The following is a 19,951-nucleotide window of genomic DNA, read 5'->3' as shown; positions in this document are numbered from 1 at the left end:
TTGCATACTAAAGATAAAGGGTGTGCAAGTGCAGTAAGTGTGAGAACACAGCAGATGGCAACACAGATTAAGGCTTTGGGCTGTATTAGTAATTGTCTGGAGTAACTCTGCTCTAAAATCCACTGTTGTGATCTTCCTCCATCAGATTACAGACTATCAGTCAAACCCATTCTCCTCCCCAGCAGAGGAACATTTGAAAAACTGCATCTTTAATGCTACAGATACTGGCACGTGGTTGTCTCACACTAAAAACCACCAACATAGGATTAACTCAAGCATGAATCAAACCGGACAAAAACCCCTCATTTAAATTAGAGGATCCCAAAACGAGGGATGTGAACTACCTGGATCACACGAACATAATCTGCTTTCACCAACAGTCCTCTTCTGATATGAAACTTTAGATCAAAATCTCACAGTTTTGACACAGTGGAGAAAATCCAGCGTGCAAAGCAGGATTGATCTAAAATTAGCAGCATCACTGGGAACAGTTTAGAAGTGCACGGGGAGAAAACCTTGAAGGGGAGATCCACCAGTCTAAGAAAAGAAAAGAAAAGAAAAAAAAAAAAAAAAAGCCATGACCTTCATCTTGATGGCCAGAGTTGTGGACCATTATGATCACACCTCATATTATCAGTTTATAAATCAGCTTCTACTTATGGGTGACCACAGCAGGACTGACAAATGTTAACAAATTCTTTATCCAGTTTAACCGAATCACAGAGACATTGGAACCAGAAACATTTTAAAGCCCTAATATTCAAAAACAAAAAAGCAACAGGACTACATATTACACATATATTTCTAACTTATTTATAACTCTAAGGATATTATAGTATATTTGTGTCTTTATTGAACAGTGGGGGTGGGGTGGGGTGGGGGGGGGTCCTCTGAAATGTAGCAGGTTACATTTGTGCAACATTTCTATCACCATATTTTAGCAGAACATGTGACTGAAGCCAGACTTGAATGTCCCTGATTAATTCTTTAGCCAATTTAAAAAATACAGACTCAGTGATGTTATTTTTCAGTGTAGTGTTTCTTCACATCTCATTCTGATTTCTAAACTGGTACCAAGATATCTTTTCTGAGGTACCTGAAATAAGCTACAATTTGAGCAAAAACAAACTGTCCTAAAAAGGGACATCGAAAGACAAAAACAAAATACGCTTCAATTGTTGTTTTAGATTATAAAACCAAGTTAAATGCAGAAATAAATGATTAACAGCGCAATGAGCATTTATTGCAGCCAGCAAACTAAAGCCTGGTGGCTTTCACATTTCAGCTGAGAACATCCTAATAGTAACAAAAACAGGAAATTTAGAAATCCACATATATTATATTTACATAGACAGTTGAAACACATGCACACACGCTCACACACACTTAAAGTCAAAAATGTATGGGAGAAAAGTCGCAGTGGAAGTGGCTGTGGATCTCTCTAGGACTGTCATACTCAATTTTGACACAAGAGGGCACTGCAGGGCTTTCTGGAGAGGCCGCGTTGACCTGCGAGGGCATTAGCAATGACTCCCTGGCTGGAGTATCCTCCACCCTGAGGCAAGAGTGCCGCAGCGTTGACACAGGTGGCAGGACGGTGGCGGTGCTGGTGGTGCTGCTTGTGAAAGTCTGGTTGAGTGAAGGATTCTGGGAATTTGCATGCAACGACTCCTGGTCCTCCCCAGGAAAGAACGAAGGAAGAGGGAGGGTGGTGGAAGAGGTAGGCTGGTGCTCTCGACCGGGTCCCAAGCTGCCAGGGTAAGCAGGAGGGCACTGAGTACGCTGGTGCATGGCTGGCTGACTGCACATGTTGCCCCATGGGTAAGACTGGTACGCTGTAATCCCAGCTGGATGGAAAACACACGCAGATCCAAACAGACTGAAAATTCAGCTTCAGTGGCAGTAATTGAAACCTCAAACATTTCACCTGTCATAAGACTAAGAATGCCAAGAGTATCTGCATACCATTTAATTCTAATGTTTTTCCTGTGCCCTCAACATGACTCCCTTTTGTCTTATTAATCAATGCTGACCTATACATTTCCTTATTAAATCACCATGCAATTTAAACATCCAACTACAAAGCTTCTGATCTTTCTAATTTGCACCACTGACTGAATGGTGACTAAAGCTGATGATATGACAGTGATGAGAGCAATGTATAATACAAGATTAAAAATAATTATTGAAAAACTGAATCCTTGTTCAATGATTGTGCAAACATCTGTTTACATAGAAAGCACCAAGTCAAACTTTCTTTTGACTTCTGGGTTAGTTTACACTAATGTAGGGTGTATAGTTTTTACTTTCCATTTGATCCTATAGGATCTTTTGTCAGAGTAAAATTTCATATTTTTTCCAATACATCAATTAATGCAATCTCATTTTACCCCAGTGACTCACCGTGGTGACCAGATGACTGCAGTAGGATTTGACCTGCACTCTGGGACTGAAAGTAGGCATGACCTGTGGTGGAATAGGTCACCACTCCTGTCGAGTTTCCTCCAGGGCCAAAAGTCAGGTAGGAAGTAGGATTAGACTCTGGAGGGTTAGGGGTGAGGTAGGGGGATGGTGTGAAGTAGGTCATGCGGGGCAGAGATGCTTGAGGTTGGAGCTGAGGCTGGCTGGTGGGGTAGGAGGTCTGGAGCTGGTAAGACAGAGTGTTGCTCTGCTGGCTAGACGTCAGGTAGTCCAAGTCAAAGAGCAAACTGAGGACAACACAAACAAGAATTTAGTGACAAACATGAACATCTTTGATTATTGCTCCATCTGCAGGTTGTGGTTGCACTTATGATTACTTCTAGTGATATTGAGGCAGACAGACACAATCAGAGTTTTATTCTCAGGTCTCACGTTATTTATGAGGTTTCTGCCACCATCTCTATGCAGTACATCTGCGTTACTGAACATGCACAGATACTGCCAACCGTATCTACAAAGTAGAAGTTTTAGTGCTGTCACACATCTATAGTCATACAACCATAATTGTATAAGAACAAAGTGACTAAGTGCAATCTCTCACAGCATATTTTAGCTAAAACTGACTCCCTGCTACTACAGACGCTGTGTGAGCCATCACTACATCAGTATTTCACAGATTCCCTCTCTGCCTACTCTCTGTCCTGCTGTCAGCTCTTATACTCATCCATATTTGAAGCATCCTCTAGTATTCATGTCACAGTTTGCTGTGAGTGGAGCTGACCTGGTGTCAGTCGGCAGAGACTGGGTCTCACGGTGGGCCAAGGTAGAGCCACCCTCCAGAGCATCCAGGAAGAGGGGTGGGGTGTGGGCTGGTGTGTTGAGGAGAGGGGGAGTGGGGTTTGCAGAGTTAAAGGTTGAGGTGAAAAGAGGAAGGCTGGCTCGCCGCAGAGGGGGAGGGCTCTGCATGGGACGGGGGGGATACTCCACCAAACCCTCCTGAGATGAAAGCTGTTGCTGGCCTGTATCCCTCACTCTGCTTTCACCTAACAGATAAAAACCAAGCAATTACAAAGTAAGATTAGGCAGAGATACTGTAGTTTGGTTTCTGTGTAATTTTACTATCTCAACCTGCAGTGTGAAGGTTTGCTGAGCTGAACAAAGATGTCATTCTTCTATAAACACTTTCTCATATGTAGGAAAATCCGTTAATTAAAAACCTATGTTTGTAATGCCATAAAAGCCACAAATTTTATCGAGGTCAAATTTGCTGCTACTTTACATAACCGACCCTACAACTGAAAGAGTTTTGGTGGACAAGCTTTGTCCGCCTCTCTTCCAGTAAAAATAACTAATGTTAACAGAGGATCCTAAGCAAATGTAACGAAATTTTTCAGCCATGATGGAGGTGGGGTGACTGCATCACTGCTTGATCATCCAGACATCAACGAATTTAAGCTGGTCCGGTTTCTTTAGGGATTAATAAAGTATTCTGATTGTAATCATTCATCAGCACCTCACAAAGGAATGATAATGCAGGTTGAAGGGAAACTTAATCCCAAATCCAAGTTTACATATTTTCCTCTGACCTTTAGAATTATGTATCCATCTAGATTGTTTTGTTGTGATGTTTCCCTTTTCATCAATGGAACGAGATGGTCTTCACATTACAAAAAAACTTAACAGCTTTGTCTGTTTAATCAAACAAAACTAAAGTAAAAATTCAAAAACCTTGTTATGAGCAGTTTTATGTAGGACCTATTTTTTTTTTTCCAATGCTACTTATAGACAAGGGCTCGCCACTGTGGGAAGGTCTGCATGTTTGATTTCTTTTTAATGATTATGTATATTTATTTTTGCACTGGATGTCGCTTATTAGGCAAATGTGTAATGTGCAAAACAAAAGGGCACAGAGCTTGCTAACATCATAGCTCAGCTGAAGGGTGATGCGATCTTTAACACCTTTGTATGCAATTTTAAATTTGGGTTGAGTCGTTTATTTTAACAAGATAAAGAGAATTCCTCACAGACAGACTGAATGCTCATCAAGCTAATGCATGAAAAGCAGAGTGTCGTAAAATGTGCATGTGTGGATTTTCACACCTGGGCTGCTGAGGCTGGACAACAGGCTGCTGTGGGAGGGTGGGCTCTGAGTGGTTATGGTGGGGAATGAAGGTGGCACAGGGGCAAGCTGGGGTAGCTTGGGAGGAGCATAATAACGAGACAAAGAAGCGGCTCCCTTACTAAAACAAAGACAAAGAACAAAAATGCACTTAAGCATGAATCAAATCAAAGTACAGAGATAAAAATCTAGAGAGGTGTGTGTGTGGGTGGGTGGGGGGGGGGGGGGGGGGGGGGGGAGAGTAATAGCTACTCTGTCCGTGTTCCACCTTTGCTGTAACAGCACGTACTTTCCTCCACTTTGCCCTCCGGTTCTGAAACCAGACCTGGGACCCAGAAACATTCAGGGGGGAAAAAAATAAGACTGAGGAGGCCAACAAAAAAGGTAGAAACTGCTTTACAGAGGATGAGATGGGATTTTCAGGAACACAAAGAATAAAATGCCAGTAGCACATCTTCATAAGGAAAACATCACAAGTCTTCAGTAAAATTCCACAGAAGATGAACAGAATAATAATAATAATAATAATAATAATAATAAGGGTCAACTGGACTTCTTTAGGTTTGTGAAGATATCTTGATGAATGCTCAATCATCCAGGTAAGTAGATCTCCAAAAGTTGATTCTGTTCATCTGGACGTAGTGTTTTGTGAAGATAATTCACCTCTTATCCAAGAGGCTTCTTCAGTTCTACAAACAAAAGACTGAGAGTCCCAGGTATTTAACGCCTAGTGGGGGCTTTGGAAGTGGTCCTGAGGGTCATTGACCCATTATTGACCCAGAGCCTCTTCACATGAGCCAAGGTGTGTGAGAAGAAGAAGAAGAAAAAAAAAAGAAAAAAAAGAAGGACTGTATTACTATCACCGGGGGTTAAGGGTCAAGTCACTGTGAGGGCTTGCCCAGCCTCATCATGTGACCTTAATAGCTCAGTTGAGGCTCAGCTGAGTAAAGACACAGCAATAACACTTTCAGTACCTACTGGGCTCCGGTTCGAAGTGATCTAGCCTATCGAAAAATGTGATTTCAACAGACGTAACTCAGTCATGAGAGCGACTTAATCACAAAAAACAAAACTACCATTTCTGAAAGCCGACAACGGGGGAAATCCCCCCCCCCCCCCCAAAAAAAAACCCCCCACACACAGAGCAGCAGGTACACCATCGTCTCGAGGTTTTCCATTGTTGTGTCGCATACAAATGACGTCACATCAACGATGGTCGTTCACAGTGGATGTGGATTCAATTCTGGTTTATTTATATAGTGCCAAATCACAGCAGTTGCCTCGAGGCACTTTGCATTGTAAGGTAAAGACCCTACAATAATGCAGAGAAAGCAATCAGACGACACCCTAGGAGTGAGCAACAGCAAGAAGAGAAAAAACAACAAACTCCCTTTTAACCGAAGAAACCTTTGCAAGAACAAATGACCTCCTTTACTTCTCGCTCAAACCATCTTGTCTTCTTAGTCCAAAATGTGAGCACTGGCATCCTCAAAAGAGTGACCTTTATTCTTTAAGTGTACAGCCTTCAAACCTAAAGAAGTCATCTACCTTATTTTCTTCAGTCTCTCTAGACTACCATGACCTGGATGACAGCAAACCTACACAGACACACAGAAATAAAAGAAACAGAAATACCTGTTGTGAGCCAGTGTGGGCATGGGATTGATTTGGTGATGTGGACTGTATTCGGCTCTACTCTGTCCGTGTTCCACCTTTGCTGTAACAGCACGTACTTTCCTCCACTTTGCCCTCCGGTTCTGAAACCAGACCTGGGACCCAGAAACATTCAGGGGGGAAAAAATAAGACTGAGGAGGCCAACAAAAAAGGTAGAAACTGCTTTACAGAGGATGAGATGGGATTTTCAGGAACACAAAGAATAAAATGCCAGTAGCACATCTTCATAAGGAAAACATCACAAGTCTTCAGTAAAATTCCACAGAAGATGAACAGAGTAATAATAATAATAATAATAATAATAATAATAATAATGGATACTTTATTGATCCCCATGGGGAAATTACTTGTTTTTCTCTGCATTTGACCCATTCACTCAGTGAAGCAGTGGGCAGCCCACTAAGCAGGCGCCCGGGGAGCAGTGTGTAGGGACGGTACCTTGCTCAGGGGTACCTCAGGGTAGCCGTTAAGTGGATTCGAACCGCCGACCTTCCGATCATGGGGCGACCACTTTACCTACTGAGCTATCCCTGCCCTAAGAGTCTAACCATAGGCCACAGAGTAAGAGTCTAACCATAATTCTCTGAGGTGTGACGCCGACTGAAGTAGCAATCACTTTCCTTTTTTCTGCGTCCGGATAGTGATCCTCTTGGAAAAGGGCCTCTAGATGCTCTAACTGATCTGTACGCAAGAGTACGTTAGTGTACACACACACAAATTACAGGACAATAATTTGCATAGCAGTCAAATGTGAGCACACAGAGACGTTTCCCCTCACCTGTGCTGTAGAGCGTCCGTGTCTTCTTCTTCGGTGCAGGTGGCAGCAGGCAGCTGTCCACAGACTCTATCCCTGGCAGCAGTGGGAAGCTGACGGCTCGACCTCGGCCCCTGGTGCTGTAGCGGATGGAGCGTCGGGTGGAGTATACCTGCGTTATCTCCATCTGCCATGAAGAAACACTACCTCAGCACAGATGTTTTCAGTCAAATTCAGTAAAATGTCCCAATGTTTTTTTTTCCCTTTAAAAAAAAGGATTTTAAATAGTCAGGTATCAATTATCACATTTTTAAAAGCTAAATATAATTTTGGAGAGTCGTTTAGGGGGGAAAAAAAGGAAAAACCTTTGAGTGCAGTGCAGAGTTGAATGTTTCAGCCCAAACAAAGCAATGCAGCAATCATTTCCCAAAAATAAAAGTTCATTTAGGACTTCCAGGACCAAGTAATTAATTCCCATTGTTCTTTCCCATATGTGATATTAACACGTCTGTTCCAGGGCTGCAGCCAGCAGGTAATGATTTTTCTCATTTTCTGTTAATTGCTTGGTCCATTAAATCTAGTGAATATAAAAATGCCCACCGCAGTTATCCAGGACCTGATGTAATGTCTTCAAACTGCTTACTTTTTCTGATGACAGACAATAACCAAACATATCAAAACTGCCCAGAGACAAGAACAAGTAAAGTAGTCTTAAAGATTGATCAGTTATGAAAATAAACAGTTCTTCTCCTGCCAAACTGGTAACTGACTGTTCCAGCTCTACCAAACTCACATATCAGTTGTCAGTCTCTGTAAAAATTTGTCTTCAGGTTAGCGTAGTTCAAAAACAATCATTTCTGATTTGATCTGGTCTGAAACGTCTTGCTGTTGTAGAACCAGTGACATTATCTGAGATCTACGTCTGAGTGGTAAACATTAAAAGTACCGATTACTAGCACAGTGCATGCTGTGGGTCCAAGAGTGTCATCCTGGCAAATAACAGTAAAGAACAATTAATTTACCGTTATCACCTTACATAGCTTTTCAGTGAGATGAGATCATTCTCCACACGCTGAATGTGCTCGTTAATGGCTTCAAAGAATCTGTCCCCTACGGATATCACACTACATTACACACTGAACATTCAAATCCAGGATGCCATTTTCACAGCTGCATCATTAATAATTCAGAGGACTGTAGGTGTGCATATTTCATACACATTAGACTGTAATTACACACTGAATGAGCCATTATTAGAAACCTGTTGAGATTTACTAGAAAATGCAAAACTGTTGGGTTAAAGGTTAAACTTCATGATCAGCAGCCAAGTATAATGTGTTTATTTTTGTCTTTTCACACACTGTAACCCTGAAATTCTCTCGACACAAATGTCCAAATCATTCAGATAAACTGTCTTTGCACTGCTTAATACAGAATCATTTCCACCTGAACCCATATGAGGATGCTACAGGTAATTATCGAGAGTATTCACAACAAGCGAGTGGGCGTCGTGTATCCTGCATTGTCCATGCTTTACTCAGACAGCATCTGGCAGGTTTGTTGGAGAAATTTCTCTAAGCACAACATCCCAGTGCACTTCAGACAAAGCAACGCCCTCGCAAAAAACTACCTCATCAAAATACTCCGAGTTCACCATGCAATGCAGTGAGGAGTGCTCGGACCTTTACATAGGAGAGCAGAGATCTTCGATCAAGAACACAGACAGAGGCCATCTATGGGCACTGTGAACAACCACCACTGAGTGGAGGTAGTGACGCTAATTATCAGCCACCTATAATGCAGTCCTGAAATCCTCTTCCCAACCCCCACAGCTTGACCCATGTGACCTTAATAGCTCACAACAATATGGCAGGGCAATGTCTCACAGAGGAGTCACATCTTGACTCATATGACCCTTAAAGACTGACTGGAGATTTATGCTTCAGCAAGAAATCTATGCTGTAGCTATTAGTGTGTACCTGAATAAATAGAATAAGTGTTTTTAATCTGTACTGCCACTGTTGTGTATTTTTGACTCTCTAAATAAGCTATACACAGAGCACTGGTCAGGTTCCATCCATGAATGTGTTTTTATCGCTAATAACCAAAACAAATCCAGTTTTTCCCTCACTGTTTCTGGAACGCACCAACTTCCAACATGTCTGCAAATGTTTATATAAAGGTCTTAACCTCAAACCCCTCTGAAAACTTATGGGGAAACCTCTTGTGCATCACCCTAGCAATGTGACTACATGTTAGCTCAACGTAGCCCACGATTGTTGCGATTGGCCATTTCAGCACCATCGATTGCAGTTTTGCGCTTCTTCTTCCTTTTTTCCCACCTTTTTCACTGCAGTTTTAAAATTTATTAGTGAAAGTGACAATCATCTCTTCAATATAAGGAACATTAATAATAATAGTATCAATATAAGTACTCACAAATGTTAGCAAATTTCTGGAGGGAGACTGTGTAAACTATTGGAATGGATGTAAGGGAATGTATAAACAAGTGAAAAATCTAGAGGGGCAGATTTCAATCCCTAGTCCCAAGATTTTATTTTTTTTTCTATTGGCTGGCACTACATATAAAAGACCAGGACATTAGCACATCGTAATTAACACAATGCACCATAAATGCCAGCAATGACGTTGGCCATTTGCGTAGGTTACATTGCAAGCACTACAAAGATTCCCAGCAGAAGTCTAAATCGGACAGAACAGGCTTGTCCACATCTTTTAGGACCACATTTAAAGTGACAGCCCCATCAGGGGTTAAATACCTGGGCCTTAAGACATTTAAGAAGTAAAGAAGCTTCTTAGGTGAGTGAAGAGACACCTTTATAAACCCCAAAAAATGTAAGTCCAGTTACCTTCAGTTCAAGTAATTAGGGCTATTTTGACGTGGGTCGGCGAGAACCTTACAAGGACACTCAGAGAGCATCCTTGACAAAACCCAGCAAAATATTAGTGGTGAAAATGCATCCAAAGTTCTTACATGTGAAAAAGAACCACTCGAGGGAATGTACTGACATGATTTCCTAACATTGTTGGGGTTCATGTGTGAAACTGGCTTAAGTTTGAGAAAGATCTTAAATCTGCGTGTCTGAAATACAGCAGCACACAAACAGAGTTTGGTGTGAATGTGTCACTCAGGTTCAGCGTGCAATGAATCTTGAGCAAATGAAAGGGAAAATACATTTCAAGTAGTTCACAGATCATCAGGTATGAGCACATGAATGGTCTCCTCTCACCTCAAGTGGTTGTGGGCCCTGCTGGGGGACACTGTGAGGCAGAAGGGGGCTATGAGGTCTTTTGTTACTCTGTGGCTGAGGACATGTGGGCTGGATGGAGACAGGAGGCTGCGAGGAGTACAGCAGGGGGATGGGAACTGGGGGACAACACAGCCCTGTCCCCCCAAACCCCAAGTAGAGTGGGTCAGAGAGGTCACAGCTGTTCGTCAGAGCCGAGGTCTCCTCTGAGCTCATCGCTGGCACCTCCTGTGTCTCACTTTTCTTCATCTCCTCAGACCTCTCACCAACATCCTTTACTCCTCTCTTACTTCTAACCTGCTCACTTTGCTTCCTCCCTCGCTTCTTCTTACTCTTCTTCTGCTGCTCATCTTTTTGTGCTAAGCGCTTTGTCACTGTACTCTCTTGTTCATCAGCAATTGTTTCCTTGGCCTTCTCAATCTTGTTGTCTTCCATCTGCACCTCCTGTGCCGCCCCCGCTTTCAGCCCACTCTCAGGCTTCACCTGCTCCTCCTCTGTCACAACTTTCTCTTCTTTCCCCCCCTCCCCATCCTTCTCTTCTCGCCATGTCTCCTCTGCTGCCTCTTCATCCTCCCACTGACTAAACACTTCCTCCTCCTTTTCCCTCCTCTTCCTCCTCCTCCTCCTCCTGCTCATGTTCCCTCGGTTGCTGTTTTTTGACAAATCCTCCAGTTCCTCACACAGAAGGCTTGGACAGTCTGCAACAGAGTAAAGCAAGAATTTGTTTTTTAACTTAAAAATTTGGACTAAAAATCACTCATCTGGTTTTACTTCAGCATCCTACCTTCTAGTAATATAGTACTCTGGACATTAATGAGTTCATAATTATCATCAACATATTACATCTTGACTTCTACAAGAATACAATAATAACAGAGATACATTTTTGGATCAGGCCAGTCTGAAAAATGAATACAGGCTCAAGAACTTCAAAGCCAGAATTCATTTTGTGGCAGTTAGGAGAAGGCTTTAATCTTTAAGTTCCAGCCTACTGCACTATGTTTTCATTATGTATCATTTTACCCAGTTTATTTGGTCAGATATTGCAAAAATATGCCCAAATATGCGTGTTTTTCCTAACAAGCTCCTGAAAACTGAAGGTTTCTCACCTCAAGTCATTATAAGCTGGAGCTAAGTACTATAAAGCGAGTTCAACATACCCAGGTTGTCTTTGTGTTATCTGGACTCCCTTATCCGAACATATTTAGTCAGGAACACATCAAGCTTTTATCAACTCACTAAGTTAACCTAGGTTTTAACCTGCACATTCACATTAAACTGGGTGGCATCTGTGGCATTATCAACAGAAAACAGATGTTAGTAACAGAGCAGCTGATTGTTCAAAAGATGAATCTATAATATTAGAAAACCATGAATTGGTTGAACACATAATACAGACTGAGAGAAACACAGCTGCTCCAGACAAAGCAGTGGTGGTGAAGGAAAAGCACTGCACAGTAGATAAATACTGACAGCGCTGAATGAATGCATGGACACTCAGTGCTTTGTAAGACAGGAAAAGAGAGGGTAATAAAGTTTAGCCTATTTAAAGCCAGGAGAGAAAGACAGCAAAAATGCCCACTGTTTATCAGAATCTCATGGATTATAATGAGTAAATGACTAAATTAATGTTTAGAAGGCAATGTTAGTTCTCATTCTTTCAGCTGCAGCTTCGCTGTTGGTTGATGATCTGAGAGCAAGTGAAGAGTAAATGCAACAAACAGAATTCAAAGGCAGGCTTAGTCTATGTGCAAATTAAATACAAACCAGCCAAAAGTGGAAGGGAAAAAATAAGGGGAAAAAAAGGTTTATCTAAAAATATATCTCTCTTATTGATCATCTGGGAAGTGTGAAGACACTAGACTCTCCTACTATCCACACAGGAAGTCAGAGGAATCTTCCAGGAATGGTGTCATTTCACAGAGAACTGACAGGTCAGTAGACGCTGATTTCAGACCTAATGATCTCTAATCTAGGGAACAAGTTATCATGGTGAAGCACCCTGGTAAGAAGTGAACCATCTTAATAGCACAGAAAAACCCTGATAACCAGACAAGATAAAATCCGACTCCATCATCAGGCCTCTGCAGTGTTGGGAAAAGTGAACTAACACCTTTTTTTGTGTGTTAACTAGTAAAACTACAAATGCTTCCTTCACCAAAAGGAAAGTTGTTGTTCAATGTCATTCTTTTTATTTCCCAACCGGTTCCCAGGTTGAGCACTCTGCAGACAAGTTAGAGCAGGAAGGCTGAGACGGTTTGGACATCTGTAGGGGAAGTAGTGGATATACTGGACAAAGGATGTTGAAGATGGGAGGGAAAAAAGGAAGACCTCGGAGAGAAAGGTGAGATGCAACCTTTCTGCATATGCGGGTGATTCCTGCCATTTATTAGCTCGAAAAAGGTGAGAAGGGATTCTTTAGCAGTTACCTGGCCGTCCTGCGTGGTAGTGAACCTGCAAATTCCTGTATCGATACCATACCAAGTAAACACAGGGCCAGTATTACTGATACCAAAACCAATAGTGATACTTTTAACTTATAAAAGGCAGCTTATGTAGGGGAGCTCGTCGTTTCATGACTTATGAGATGAATCATCACCAATCTGCAAAATCTGAACACATTTTAATAGGGTTAACATATCGATCCTATTGTGCTAGTATCAATCCGATACCGATACCAGTGATGGTATCAGTACTACGGATAATTGGGTCGTTAGTGGCTCACGGCCTAGCTCCACTGCTTGGCATCTGACCAGACAGGTGACGCGTTCCCTAGATTTTATTTATTGTTGTTGGCTTTTGAGTTTACGCTTTTAATATAAACTTAACTGAGTGGCACTTTTGCTGGGTTGACTTAATTTCTTATGACACTGTGCAATAATTTCATTACATGTTCACTGTCAAGTGGGTCATTGCTAGGTTTTAAAATTGCTGTAGTTAACCAAACTATATTTCTGTCTTTGGTAATAGGGATGGGAATCGAGAACCGGTTCTTGTGTAGAATCGGCTCCCAGTAGTCCAATTCCTTGTTGTTAGTCAGCCTGCCTATCATCCTGCTTCTGTTTCAGTTGCACTTGTGGTCCTGTGTTAAAACACTGGCACAGTCTGCAGCGTGGATATGGATGTTACTCTTATTTCACAAAAGGACGAGCACGGGATGGTAAAGTGGAAACTACATCCAGCTCAGAAACAACTGCATTATGCTGTTAACACTACTTTGACTCTTCACACACACACAGCATGCTAATACTAAGCCAACCAGACAGCATGCTAAAACCAAGCTAGCCAAGAACCCAGAGTGAAAGCTGAGTGAATGTGGGCCCCAGCCCAGCAGCCAGACCCTGAACTTTAACAGGTAACAAACATAAGCAGTTGGGTTGCAGCCTCCATTTCTAGATGTTCATGTTTCTAAAGTAGAATCACTTTCAAGTGTTTTCGTGCTGGTTTTCATCTTTACTTTGTGTTCACAACTAAATACTAAGAGAAAGATCATTTGTGTCACCCTCATTAGGATAGGGATTTGTGCTGTGTGTAAGATTGTAACCTCAGGTTTATATTGTTAAATGGTAGTTTTGAGACAATACGTTTCAGCTATTTTATAGAGTAACATGAAAGTAGTGCAATGAGCAGTGTAACAAATTACTTAATTACTCCAAAGAGAAAGTAACACACACTGCTCACACACACACACAAAAAAAAGGGAAAATGCCTCCAACATACACAAACATTTGATCACACAACATGCTATTAATTTGCATGAATGTAATGTCTTCAGGAGTTTTTCCTTCCCACTGTCGCCAAAGTGCTTGCTCATAGGGTTCATATAATTGTTGGATTTTTGTATGTAGGTATTATTGTCGGGTCTACCTTACAATATAAAGTGCCTTGAGGTGACTGTTATTGTGATTTGGCGCTGTATGAAGAACTGGATTGAATGTGATATACTGCTTAGTCATGGTGGTGATAAGGAATCAAATCAATAGGTGATATCAATATTGGAATCACTAAACTCATCAATTTCCATCTTTATTTGGGTAATTTTGATTCAGTCCAGCTTCTTTTCTTTTCTCTTTTTAAATTATTCAAACTGAAGCAACCTATATTAATGAAAAGCACAGCTCAACTCTGAAAATGCCACAAAGCAGGTGTATATGCATTCATGAACTCTCACGCCGCTCAGCTACATTGGTGCATTTTCCTCTGTCACTCACTGAGCTGGAGTCAGATAAGGTACCAGTATTTGGAGAAATAACCCGATGATGTTTGAAGATTTCTTTCACATCTCCAGGGTCACGTGGTGACCCGCAGGTCAAATAAAACGCGCGTCGGTCTCGGGAGGAGCAGCAGCCTGCGGTGGCTTAATTAGTGTCCCAGCCGTGCGCCGCCTCGTGCCACCACCTCACCTGACCGTTAATTAACTCTGAGCGGCTAGGTGCTGCTAAACTAGCCAAGCTGTCCCCATCTCCAAACACCGGGTCGTGAATGTTAATAACCGTGTTTTAAGTCGTCTCCGCGGAGCAGAGCTGCACTGGGAGCTTCACTCACAGGGGGAAAAAAATAAAAGCTTTAAATAAGACGTCTTTCAAAAGTTTGTTAAAAAATGGTGTTAAAAGTTTGTCCGCGTGCATCAATTGAAAAGGCTAAAACAAGCCAATAAAACAATTAAAGGGCAGCCTGAGTATCCTTACCCAAGTCTTCACCTGCGTCACCGTCTTCGTCCATGAACGCCACCGTCAAAACCAATAAACTTGTGCTAATAATCAATTAAGTCGAGCAGACAACGAAGCGAATGTCTTCATGACCGCAGGTTAATGGGCTTGATTGATTGATTACCTCTCTCTGCTGTGTGACGGAGAATTATCACGTGAAGGGTGAAACAGAAGCAGCCAATCACAGAACAGAACAGATGCACCATAACTCTACTTTTACAAGGAAAAAAGGTGTCTCAAAACCAGGTAACGACTTCCTGTTCAAACAAGAAGCCTGAGTTTTATCCTTATCTAGTCTCGCTCATCGCAAACAGCTAAAAAAAAATGCTTAAATAAAAATGGCTTCTGAGGGCTCAGGTCTGAGGAGGTTAAGATATTGCCATCTATCGATTTTATCCCGTTTATTCATTTCTTTCTGGGACAAGTTTTATGTTTATACTTTTTTATTTTACAGTACAGGGGATTTACTTGTGAATCATTCAAGCATAAAAAAGGCATCTAACTCAAGGCATGTGCCATTGAACTTAGTGAATAACCAATTTAGGCACTTTGTTACTAGCAGCCTGTCGCTAAAACAAATCGTTTGGTCCCATTTCTTTATTTTAATATATGAAAAATGTCAAAGATAACACAGTTTGACAGGCATAACATTCTGTTTCTGCATCATCAAGATGATCCCGAAGAGCTGCTCATGGAAAACCTGGCATATGTCAGCATCGGGTGCAGCGTATACTTAAAGAAATTTAAGGAAACTGGAAAAGTGGAGGACAAAAGAAGAAGGGACATACCTAAAGCAACTATACAAAAAATGAACAGCATCTAAAAGTCAAGTTCTCAAGAAATCAGAAATAATCCAGCAAACAGCTGAAACAGGACCCGAGAGATACATCTGGGCTTTCAGTTGATCCATCTACTGTTTATTGAAATTTCATCAAAAATGTTCTCAGTGGAAGGGAAGGCCACTTATCCTTCCACCTATTAAATTCAGGTTCACAGGGGGCCTGGAGCATATCACGGCTGCCGCAGAATAATAGGCAGACTACTACACACTGGCAGAAAACCATTCACATTCACAGTTAATGCCAATTTAGAATCACCAGTTAACCTAACCTCACTAACTGCATGTCTTTGGACTGTGGGATGAAGACAAAATACCTGTAGAGAACATGCAAGCTCCACACAGAAATGCTCCGGCCAGGTTCGATTTGGATTTGAACCCAGGACCTTCTTGCTGAGGCAACAGCACTAACCAGCCCCATTGTGCTACTCTAACGATGAATGATGAATCAGGCGAGTGGTGTTGGAGCTCTTTTCAAAAATTAATGTAATTATGAACACAGAAAAGTGCTGTCAGAATTTGATCCACCGTGCAATACCATCTGGAAAGCATCTGAATGGCAGCGTGACAATGATGCCAAACACACTGTCAATGCTGTAAAACCAAACCTGGATAGAAAAACACACAATGCAACGCTATCAGGAGTTCAGGTTGTGTTGAAGAATGATAGCGGTCTGAACAAATACCGACTTTCAAGCTCATTAGTATTGTACAAACTCTGTTTTTCCCTTATATACTGTATTGCATCTAAATAAATCATTGCACCTTAAGCAGCTTGAGGTTACGGCACAGCTAACAGCTGTACAATGTTTTTCCCATTTTCTTTTTTATGAACCTAATTTCTCAGATCACAAACTATGCCTTTATTGTTGGTTTCTAACTTGCTCCTATGTGTTTAAATGGCTTTTTTATTTTTAAAACAAAACTGTTTGTTGGGGAAAATGAATGAGAACATTTAAAATGACCCTCAATATGAAATAGGTAATTATTATTATATGTATAGTATGTTGATAAAAGTGGATTCTGGGATTACTTGAAGCATTTTTGCTGTAGTAGGTGAGATGAGACGTCTAAAACAAAATCATTCTGTGAATCATGTAGCTTATTTAAACTAGATCATAAAGACAAAATGAATGTTTTGATATAATCACCAAGGCGCTGTAGTTTAGATGCAGATTTGTTACACCTCTTAACATACTAGACTCTAAATGCAGGAAAACTAAAGCCGTGGCTTTGCGGGGGAACTACATGTAGTTTTTAGTTTGAGATCCCGTGAAATAAAGACACGTGTCGCTGCTACACATTTGCTACACATTTGCAAATGTATCTGAAAGATGTTTTATTTTCTTTCAGCTTAAATTAATAATCATGTAATCCGTGAAATCTACGCTGGGACTCCTCATGGTTAACCCAACCCTACAGACTGTCAGCTGAGGATAAACAGCGCTGATCCCTTGAGCTTCTTACTCCACAAAGGTCTAAAAAAATAAGCCGTTGTAAAATCAGACACAAACGCACCACAGCCTGCTATCTGTATTTTTGTAGTATGTAAAATTACAGCTGAAAATAACCAGGTTAAAACTGGGTAGTAAATCAGGTTGTCTCTGCCACGGTTGTTCCTCTGTTACCCAGCAGATGGGGTACTGGTTGGACCCCAGGCCTGCTTCATTCTTCCCCAACTCTACTGTGCAGCTTTGGCTCGGCTGTTCCACCCCTCCCACAGGAGGCTCACACACAAGGAGCCCTCAGCCTCTGTGCAGAGGCATATTTCCTCATCAGCAGCCCGCTCTCCAAGGCCAGGACAGCTTGTTAGCTTTGCTGGATGATAGCCAGCTGCAAACCCACTACTCGGGTGACCTTGGTCTCATCTGGTCTCATGCTTGAAGAGCAGGAATAATCTCCTTTCCTGTGTGTCTGTGTTTGTACTCACAAATCCCCACAGACAGTTTATCTAACTTTCAGTGAGGAGGGAAGAGGGAAAAAAAGATATTTTTATGTGTTGACTTAAGAAAAATAACATCTCTGTCTGTTTCTCCCTCGAGGGCCCACAGAGTTAAACAAGTGTAAATGAGGTGCTAAGAAGCTGTGATCACGCAAATACAAATACAGCATCTCTCTTAGATGAAGCACAGAAGAGAGGAGAGCTGCCTCTAGTGTCAGCGGGTCGAAAAGAATGGCACGCAGGCCGAGCTAATGCTGGCTGGTGTGTGAGAACATGGAGGCAGACTTTGTGTCTGCACGCAAGCGCCTTTAAATGCATGTTACTGAAATGTATTCATCTCCTGTTTCAAGTGCTTCGTTGCTGAGTCATGAGTGGACCCAAGAATAAAGCCTGGACCTCAAGTTTGAACAATCTTCAGCTGCCAAGGGAGCTGAGTCACATTTAAGACCGAGATATTGAAGGAAAAGTTCACCCACATTACAACACTGCATGTGATCACAATAAACTCATTTAAGCTTCCCGGTTTGAGGGGATTATTTGGTATTTTTATGCATCTCCTGCAGCAAAACGGATACAAATGGAACTTCATGTGCCCTGCCCACAATGTAGAAAAGAATTACATCTAAATAATTCAACGGTAGCCTGTCTTTCGAGCAACATTGTCTTGGTGGGTAATCCACAGACTACAGTGACAGTGTTCACTGTAACCAGAAGAAAAGGCAGTTTATAACCACTGTGAGCGCTACAAGCTGCAGACTGCATTAAGATGGAAGTGAAGGGTTGAGAAATCTGTAAACCTGGACAAAAAGAACAAAAAGGTCTGCATAGCAACATCAGGTTTTTGTAGTCTGAGTGAAGTCCTGTTTATCCTTGAAGAAATTTTACAAACTGCAGCTTTAATTAGGAGGAGGAGAGGGCACTAATAATGAGGTCAAAACACTTAAACATTACTCCGGTAGAATCAAAATTAGCTGCGCCGAACAGTTAAAGTTTATAATTACATCTTCTGAAAGACTTTTCCAAGTAGCAGGTACATTTGATGGCACCCCTTCATCCAGCCTGTCCTAGTCTACAATGAGCGAGAGGCAGGCACGCCCATCAACAAACCTGTGGCCACTTTTATAGGTGGTGAAAGAAAACTGGATGAACAGAGGAAAGCCATACAGTCACAAACTGCCCCAAAGTGTCACAAACGCCTCACTGGAAGAGCCGATTCAACCCTGAACCTTTTTACTGTGATGTGCATTTAAAATACTTCATTAACTGAAAGCAGACTTGCTGATTGTGGAATGTGCAGTGTTTGCTTATGAGGGAAGATGCATTATTACATATAAAACCAAGGCTGGATTACCTTGACCCCGAGGGACTCGGAAATTCCCTGGTTCATTGAATGTTAATTAGTTTTGGTGATTTGATTAATGGTGCGTTTGTTAGCAAATTAGCACAGCTAAAGTACAATACCTAAGAAAGTGGGGGGTGGTATTGTTTTGTGAGTGTTTCGGGCCTTTTAAGCAGGGAAGTATGCGTCAAACTAATATCTGGGGGGTAGGTAATAATTTGCAGAATATATGACGGTGATGGTGTCTGGTGAAATAATGAGACAGTGCTGTATGTATGTATTAAAGAAATATTGGTTTCTCGCAATACAGTCAAGAAGTTTGGTCTAAAGATAAGAAAGTTCACCTACATGCACCTTTAAAACAAACAAACCTGACCAAGAAGAGTACCCCTGAAACTACAACTGGTTGTTTTTACACTCTGTAATTTGTATGTTTAATACATATACACAGTGTAATAGTTTGTGAACTTTACAGGTGCTGGTGTGCAAACATTAAGGCTAGCTGTTTCACCATTTCCAGTCACATGTTAAGCTAAGCAGTGGCCTATAGTTTCCTATTTACTGTATGAGAGCGTTCTCAATCTTCTCCGCTAACTGACGTGGTTTCTTCCTAATCTTAAATTGACCCTCATGCATATTTTAATAAGATCTGAAGGCAGGGGGTCAAGGACGTAAACAACATGAAAGCACAAATCCATCCTGCCGTGCATCAGGGGTTCAGGTTGTTGGTGGTGTAATGGGGTGGGGGATATTTTCTTGGAACATTTTGGACCTCTTCAGTACTAAATGAGCATTGGATAACTAGGGATGCACCGATACCGATACTGGTATCGGGGCCGATACTGTAAAATGTGTGTGTACTCATACTCGTAAAAGTTAACCGAT

General features: G+C 41.6%; 1 protein-coding gene across 1 annotated transcript; it reads right to left on the bottom strand.

The window, feature by feature from the left end:
• Positions 1–687: 687 nt before the first annotated feature.
• On the bottom strand, positions 688–15,092 carry nobox (NOBOX oogenesis homeobox). Its single transcript, XM_085446741.1, has 9 exons — positions 14,927–15,092; positions 10,221–10,936; positions 6,994–7,156; positions 6,790–6,896; positions 6,176–6,309; positions 4,522–4,661; positions 3,203–3,464; positions 2,404–2,708; positions 688–1,847 (listed from the first exon to the last, which is right to left on the bottom strand). The coding sequence occupies exons 1-9, from the start codon at positions 14,958–14,960 to the stop codon at positions 1,393–1,395; spliced, it is 2,316 nt and encodes a 771-aa protein (XP_085302867.1). The 5' UTR covers positions 14,961–15,092; the 3' UTR covers positions 688–1,392.
• Positions 15,093–19,951: the final 4,859 nt, after the last annotated feature.

Source organism: Copadichromis virginalis, linkage group LG22 (assembly GCF_057382275.1).
Source record: "Copadichromis virginalis isolate Kocher_CV1m ecotype Utaka linkage group LG22, C_Virginalis_male_GT1.1, whole genome shotgun sequence".
In the NCBI taxonomy this organism is placed as follows: domain Eukaryota; kingdom Metazoa; phylum Chordata; class Actinopteri; order Cichliformes; family Cichlidae; genus Copadichromis; species Copadichromis virginalis.
The sequence above is the reverse complement of the archived record's forward strand: the minus strand, read 5'-3'. Positions and strand labels throughout refer to the sequence as shown.

Bases quoted from the DNA above. Each gene is read 5' to 3' on its own strand.
- nobox (XM_085446741.1), bottom strand. From the start codon at position 14,960: ATGGACGAAGACGGTGACGCAGGTGAAGACTTGG. The intron at 10,937-14,926 runs GTAAGGATACTC...ACTCTGTTGCAG, and splicing joins TGACGCAGGTGAAGACTTGG to ACTGTCCAAGCCTTCTGTGT. The intron at 6,310-6,789 runs GTTAGACTCTTA...TCTGGGTCCCAG, and splicing joins TCACACCTCAGAGAATTATG to GTCTGGTTTCAGAACCGGAG.